At 32.0% G+C, this 8,568-nt stretch overlaps 1 protein-coding gene across 1 annotated transcript; it reads left to right on the top strand.

The window, feature by feature from the left end:
- The first annotated feature begins 1,120 nt into the window (after positions 1-1,120).
- On the top strand, positions 1,121-5,350 carry LOC120353873 (2-oxoisovalerate dehydrogenase subunit beta, mitochondrial-like). The gene is made up of 4 exons (XM_039439231.1): positions 1,121-1,376; positions 2,846-2,929; positions 3,861-4,063; positions 4,798-5,350. The coding sequence occupies exons 1-4, from the start codon at positions 1,271-1,273 to the stop codon at positions 5,014-5,016; spliced, it is 612 nt and encodes a 203-aa protein (XP_039295165.1). The 5' UTR covers positions 1,121-1,270; the 3' UTR covers positions 5,017-5,350.
- Positions 5,351-8,568: the final 3,218 nt, after the last annotated feature.

Here is an 8,568-nt window from a genome sequence, read left to right as displayed (position 1 = left end):
TCAACCTCAACTCTTAAATAGCCTTTATTAATGAAATATTCTATTTATTTAGACTTGTTTGGAAATTTAGTGTGTAACCATTTATGATTTACATAGACATCCCTTCTATAAGCTAATAGGGTGAGAAGTATGTATTTATTAACAATACTTGTAATCTTCAAAATTTATCATTTTTGCATTCTTGTGAAAGTGTCAATCAGACATTTTTAATCATAGATAGGCCTATATAATTTCTCAACTAGTGATTAAATTTGCTTATTCTTCTCTTAATCCATTTAGGTGTTCTCCTATCACCAATCCAAATTGACTATGATTCATTACTAATATTAGTCCGAATGCAATAGCAATAGAATTTTATTTTTTATTATTCAATTGCTTATCATGTTGAATCTCTGTGTTAAATATTTAAGTTTACCACTTCACTATACTATGAAAAATTTAAAGCAATTACAGAAGTTTTGGACACTTGATAATGGTATAATTAAATGAAACCGGCCCTGTCTTCAAAATATTAAGGTACTAGTAATTGTAGAAAAAACGATTACAGAACTTTACTTTTTAAAGATATTCCAGAGTACAAGCACAGTGGGAAGCGATATTAGCTTTGTGGTCACACTGATTTTTTCTTTCTTAAATGAAAACGAAATGATAAACAATAACCTATTTGGTCTTCAAAGTGGTAGAAGTAGACTTTTATACCCTCAACCTGCCTATTACATGGGAAACCATAGTTGGCTAGGAATTTTTCCTCCTTTATTTTCCTTTTCAGCACACCCCACCATGAAGCCTTTTTTGTATTTTATTAGAAACTTGTTTTTGATTGTGTTTTGATTTCTTTTATGTATTTTGTGTTGAATTGAATAGAATTATTCATTTATTGATTTTGATTTTATTATACAAGTTATGTACGGTACGGTAACTATTTTGAAGCTGATATAACAACTCAAAAATGGAGGAATTAGTATTTCACTGCTATCGCCTTATAAAATCAGTATCATCTTTCCAACAAAACGAATAAAATTTTGTAGATAACTTTCCCTCGGCATCTAAAGGTCTAAAGATTATTCATTTATCAACTATCATCAACTTAACTATTGTTGACTTTTCTCAGCCAGTCTAGTTTGACGTCGTAACACTGTGATAAGACTCGATGTGATGGGAATTTTTCAAAGTACACCAGTTATCACAATACAATCGAACTCGGACACTAAACCAGTGTAAAGTGCTAGTTCGATCACTACCTACTTATTATTCTACAGTCAACTTCACAATGAAAAGTTTAACAACTCTGGTTCGTAAAGCTTCAATAAGGCCTAACAAATATACCATAAGTGAAAACTTTCAAAGAGTATTTTCATCTTCAAATGCTGAAAATAGTGAGTTTATTCTATAATCTACTTGTGTTCTATAATTTGTGTTCTCACACTCCTTAATAAGATAATATTATCATGAACTGTGAATAAATTATGATAATGCATTGAGGTTAAGAGCCTTTCATAAAGGTTAAAAGTAGCTGGCTATTACAATAATTGACGAATCTATTTAAGTTACAAGAACTAAACAACGACACTCTGGATGATATTTTATACTAACTATAGTATATCAAATCATTATCAACTATGAGAAACATTTCATTATCAGAAATAACATTTATTTTCAATTCTCCTGACATGCTCTTTTTCACTTGTTTTAGTATATTCATGTAGTTTGATAGGTTGTTGCTTTTCCCAATAATAATTCTATAAAAATTAGGTTGGGAATAATAAATTATGGAATCATTGTTGCTTTGGAAAAACTAGGTTATTCATATTATTTGGGAATTTGTGAATTCGCTTCTTATTCTTATAGTTCACTCAATTTGAATTTATTTGAACTGTTCATAAACTTGAACTCACGTTTTGACTATACTATATTTTCCTAATCGATTTTGTGTTTCAAAAGCATGTTCTCTGCAAAAACGATGTTATTAGGCCTACGATCTTTGAATATATCACTTGAGTAGAGAATACTGTGAATATTTTACTCAGCTTTTGAACAACACAGTTCAAAATATTTGTAGGCCTATGGAAAAGAGGTGAGTATAAAATCTCATCACTATTATATTCATTGCTCCAGTATAACTTGATATTTCAACATTTAATAGTACAGACCAATTTTTCTATTTGAATTTTTTTTTAAGAATAAAATTTAAATTATTTTTGGTAATGATGTCCACTATAATGAGTCTAAAATTAGTGCCTACTATATTGGGATTTTAATCTAAGATAATTAAAAGATAAATAATGTACAAATAAATCTAATTTAATAATCTGTTAGAGTTAGATCAGATTATTGAGAAGTGGCGATGGCACAGACGTGGCGGTTGCGTGGCGCTGACTTTTTCCAATCCTATACAAACATATAGCGTGAATGGCACGCTACTTCTCTTTACATTGATCCATAATAATATGTTTATATAGGAGTGGCGTGGAAGTGACAAAAAGGCAATGCCACACCACTGTCACCACATGTGTGAATAATTGGGCGTAAAACAAAATAAGAGGAACAAGATTTTAAAATTCCCAAAACTTAGGTAGTTGCTTTACAAGAAAATCTACATTTACCGTACCGCTAAAAATAATTGAATAACACCTTTCACAAAATATCAATAATTATGGCAATAATTTGTTGATTCTAATTAAAAATGATACAGTTTCCAACTTTTTGAGGTGAAGTAATTACTTCAGGAAATCGCTCAAAATAGGAAATATTCTCTCTTTAGAATGTTTGTATACAATCCTTCATTCATTTCTTTTTATTCAGTATTCTTTTGCTTTTTGTTCCAAAGTATGTATTTCCATTGCAGGTGCAAAAAAAACAAACAATATGAATATGTTCCAGGCTATCGGCAGTGCTTTGGATCAAACCCTCAAATCAAACCCTAATTCAGGTATGAGCACTCTGTCTAAATTATATAATATGGATATTTCCAATCATATCTTTGAAACTGATGATACCAAAGTAATAATAGTAAAAATGTCAATTGTTGTGTAATAACTTAACACTGAATTTTCCCATTGCTGCCCGAATAATCGTTGAATTTATAAATCAATTTACGATTCAACCTTTTTTTTTAAGTGGTAAAGCATTCCAGAACTTTCAAGTATCTATAATAAAGCTACGAAAGAGTGGAAGATATTTATAAAAATTCTAGAAGTGTATCTGAGTATACTATGTAATTTGAAAATATACCAACAGTTTGATTTATTTTGGGTTACGGTATACATGATCTCAATATGGAGCGGTGACTGGTTTTATGCTATATTTAATGTAGGCTAGCCTATAAAACATTCTGACTTTCTTTTGTGCTGTTTGATTGGCTGACAATAAATTATTTATCTTTTTTACTACTTCAGAATTGCTCTTATAGTATTTCATTATATGATTTTTTGCTATTTTGTAGCTAATTCAAATAAATAAACAATACAATAATTATTACAAACATACGTTATATGGTAGTTATTAGTTAGTTATTACTAGTCAATTATAAGTCAGATACCGCAAGCAAATCAATAATTACAAAATAATAATAATTAATGTATCGAAATCTCTCTTGACCCCAACCAAGAATTTAATCCCCAGTACTTCGAATGTGAAAGTAATTCAAATCAAACAAATTTGACTACAAAAATCGGTGCATTTTGCGATGTAGTTCAGTAATTGAAATCTCAATTTCCTTAAAATGCAATTTTGCTCAAAGAATTATAAGAATCTAATAAGTGATAAGCTACCTACAACAATAATTTTGGTATTATTTTTATTGCAACACTCACATTCCATTGTTCTCTAATTATCATAGTTTTCAAATGTTTTTTTTTTAGTGGTATTTGGGGAAGATGTTGCATTTGGAGGTGTATTCCGTTGTTCAATGGGGCTGCAAGAGAAATATGGCAGACAAAGAGTGTTCAATACACCTCTTTGTGAGCAAGGAATTGCAGGTTTCGGGATAGGCTTGGCAGTAACTGGAACAACAGCCATAGCTGAAATCCAATTCGCAGACTACATGTTCCCTGCATTTGACCAGGTATTCTTGCTAGCTTCTGGCTGAACAGTGAATTCTGAGGATTCTCAGATCCTCCAAATATGTCAGAGTCTTCAGGAGGGTTCAATGTGTATAAATTTTAAACTAAATCAATTTATTATTTTATCATCAAAACTTTCACGATCAATCAATTTCTTCAAATTTCTCTCCTCTCATACTTGATAACTTTTCAAAATCCAACGTTTAAACTTCTGTATTAATAATTTTTGTTGTAATACGTTTTTCTATTAGTTTTATTATAATTTTAAACATTTCTAATGAATGCATGTTTGTTCATTATGTGAGATAATTATATATTAGATGTTTTTATTATTGTTGCTAACTTACTTTTTTCAATAATAATCAATTTTGTGTCAACTATTTCAACAGTTTCCAATGTAAAGTCTCTCATAGAAGAATGCTCCTATAATTCATTCAACAGAACGAAATAGACTTGTAATTAATTTTCTCTAGTGTTTCACCAAGCTGCTGGATAAAATAACTAATCTTTACTCCTCAGAAACAAATCCTTTTATTACTATGAAAAGTAGCATCGTAAATGAATGACTTTGTGTTGAATTACTTTTTAGGGCTTTTACTGAATACAGTAATTGAACAGTGCTTCTCTGAAACTGTGTGGTTCCACATTCTTCTGAGTTATTTTGAACTATGTATGTACTACTGTTAATTTATTTGTTGATGTTAATAACAACTAAAAAATGATATTTCTATTGCAGATAATGAATGAGGCAGCGAAATACAGATACAGGAGCGGCAACGAATTTAATTGCGGCAAGTTGACAATCAGAGCTCCGTGTGGTGCGGTGGGGCACGGCGCTCTTTATCACTCGCAGAGTCCAGAGGCATACTTCTCTCACACACCTGGCCTTAAAGTAAGGTCAATTACACATTATAAAGAGTGTTCCTCAAAGAACTACAGTACTATACAGTTTTAAAGCTGCTTTTAGTACTCAACGACGGAATAAGCTAAAATTGTCTTTAGGAAAAATGCTAATATCCTTTGGTTTTTATGTAATTCGATATTTTCCATACAATGTGAGTGGATCTACATTTCCAACTTGAACCTTGAAGTGGCAGACTTCATGTTAAGTCTTCAATATATCTTTTGAACCAATAAGATAGGCCTTTAATTTATGAACTATAACTATAATGAAAGATTGGTAAACATCATATAGGCCTATATGAAATCATACACAAATGATTAAACTATAACTATAATGAAACATTGGTAAACATCATATAGGCCTACAGAAATCATATAGGCCTATATGAAACATTGAACTATACGTTTCATGTACTGACGAGGTTATTTAGTTATGTTTAAAGATGGAAGAGGTTAACTTTGAATGAATAATTTGCTTTTATTAACATATCCAACTACACAAGAAAAATTACAATTATAAACGCTAGCATTAGATCCTTGGTCAGTGATCATCAGGGTAAGGTTTGTAGAGCTAATTTTACAAAAAAATATTATTCCAGATACGCTTTTTTCTTCAATGAATTCCAGTGTTCATTTGACATTTATCAACTCACTATACACTAGTAGCTCTGTAAACAGTAAACCTCGCGCAGTTATAAACCGCATCCTCCTCTTATACTATCCATCAGAGTAAATCCTGTCTGTATGTCGTGTCGGCGAGATATCGGTGTGAAAACGGCTAATGGCTGTTGGGTTTGGTGTATCAAAAATGCTAACATCAAAAGCTAATCTCCTTCAAGACATACTGGCAACAGGACAGCCCGAGTTCAAAGCAGAGAAAGTTCGAGAGACAATACTATGTTATTTTTGACCGAGCGAAGTGAGGTCTAAGTTTCAAGTCGACGGTTTGACATTTCTCCTTATGTTTAAATGTTTATATGTTGCGCATTTACGGCGAAACGCGGTAATAGATTTTCATCAAATTTGACAGCTATGTCGACGTATATTGCGCGTCGACGTATGTACAAGGTTTTTGGAAATTTTGCATTTCAAGGATAATATAAAATGAAAAAGGAGCCTCCTTCATACGCCAATATTAGAGTAAAAATCAGACTATAGAATTATTCATCATAAATCAGCTGACAAGTGATTACACAGATGTGTGGAGAAGCCAGCCTATTGCTGTATTTCCATAAGGTCTGACAGAATCCAAAGTCAGGGCAGTGGACTGTGAATGATAGTTGGTATTAATACCTACAAATAAATTTCTGAATTCTGTGCATAAAAATACTGATAGCTTGAAGTGTGGTAAGTACGCCAATAAAAGACAAAATGAGTCAACAAGATGAGATTAATATTAATAAATAATAGGCAGATGGCCACATACAAAAACAAGTGTAAGTAGATTAAATTGAATAAAAACTTTAGATTAATTTTATTACAACATGTAATAAAGCCGTTAGAAAATACAAAATTTAAATGAATCTAGGTCAATGACACTAATGACCATTGAAGCCTAACAATAATTGATAAGGTACTGTCAATGATACCTGAATTGAGAATAGAAAATTTAAGTGATACAATAATAAAGTTACTGCTGAAAAATTCAATCTTAATGATTTTAAAAAGGAATAATAACAAATGACAATGATATGTAGATAATGTTCTATATGTAGAAATGGTTAAATGTTGATTGACACTAATACAAAATCTTAGAATAATTGAATGTCTCGGTCGACATTAACACAAGTAAATAAGTTCAGAAATGAAGATGCCTTGGTCGACATTAACACAAGTAAGTAAGTTCAGAAATGAAAATGCCTTGGTCGACATTAACATAAATAATTTCAGAAATGAAAATGCCTTGGTCGACATTAACATAAATAAGTTCAGAAATGAAAATGCCTTGGTCGACATTAACACAAGTAAGTAAGTTCAGAAATGAAAATGCCTTGGTCGACATTAACATAAATAAGTTCCAAAATCAATGTCATACACATTGAAATAGGCGTCGGTGGCCTTGAGATATCACTTATGAGCTAAGGGTAGCTGTCAAATACAATGAAATAATTGTTAATGTTGAATATAGGCGACATAGGCCTTCAATGAATTGAATGTCAAGTTAGACATCAATTGAACAATTAATAGGCGTCGATGGCCTTAAAATATCACTTGTAAGCCAAGGGTAGCTGTCAAATACAATGAACTAGTTTTTCATGTTGAGTACATTAATATAGGCGACATGGGCCTTCAATGATTTGAATGTCAAGTTAGACATCAATAGAACAATTAATAGGCGTCAGTGGCCTTAAAATAACACTTGTAAGCCAAGGGTAGCTATCAACGAAATTAAATGTCTTGGTCGACATTAATACACTTGTAAAGCCAAGGGTAGCTATCAAAATTGAATGAAATACATATTATAACCTTGACATAACGTAGGACAGTGCTCTCAATGAGACATCACTGTAACATATTGAATTCATGTACATAGGCTCGATTGCCGAAAGTATGGACAATTAAATGTTTTTAATTGCCGTAAAAGTTGAATGATAGCCACAAAAATCATATGAATGCACATTAAAATGTTTGAATTAGAAATAGAGAACAATGTGGTCCAGTATTGACACACTGTAGTATTTTATGAACAGTTATGCAATACATGCGTAAATGAAAGTTGATTAGAATGATTTACATAACCTGAATAAAATTTTGAAGAAGAGATGCAGCCAGGCAGACAGGCAAGGAATCCAAAGTACCCCAAGGAACAGGACATCAGCAAGCGACGATATGATGGCCATGCAATGACGAGAATGGAAGCATCCAACACAGTAGGCAATTCCCCCGGTGGGAATGTGAGAAGGAGCATGTAGAATTCCAAACAAATAATCCGAATTTCAAGTTGTGGAATTTTTAGATTGATTTCCAAACGGTAGAGATGATGAAATTGAAAGTTTGAGTTTCAAGAGGTGAAGCCAATTGTTAGAAGAATGGCGATAGACACCAACACGAGATTGTGAGATCTTGACAAAGTTTATCAGCGTAAATATATGAAGAAATTGATGAATAATTGAATCACAATTGAAGAATAGATTTAACGAATTAATTTGAAGGAATAATTCACTTTTAAAAATGTTCCATAAACCAGATGAATTTGGATGAAGAGAAGGTACACCGAAGCGGTGTGCACTCACCAACGAGAAACCATTGAAAGACAAGAGGATAGCCCGACGCGCTAGCAACAAGGAAGAAGCCGGAAACGCTAGACACGAAAGCTGACGTTTTCGAACGTTTGATGAAAAAGTAGCAAATATCTAGAAAGTAAGATGCCTAAAAGACAAAATAAATTCCAAAAAATTGAATAATACAAATGTTGAAATTGAAACGACGAATAATACGACGAATAATATTAGAAAACAAACTTGCTTATGACAGTGACGTGGAACCGTGACTGTGACGTCACCGGACAGCGCAGACGACAAAATGATGACATGACGTCTACATAGTAACGGAACGAGTAACGAAGTGGAACCGTTCCAATAAATGCTTTGTCAGATTTTACAGG

The sequence above is a fragment of the Nilaparvata lugens genome, chromosome 1 (genome assembly GCF_014356525.2).
Source record: "Nilaparvata lugens isolate BPH chromosome 1, ASM1435652v1, whole genome shotgun sequence".
Lineage (NCBI taxonomy): Eukaryota > Metazoa > Arthropoda > Insecta > Hemiptera > Delphacidae > Nilaparvata > Nilaparvata lugens.
Note: the sequence above shows the minus strand (reverse complement) of the source record. Positions and strands in the feature narration are given on the sequence as shown.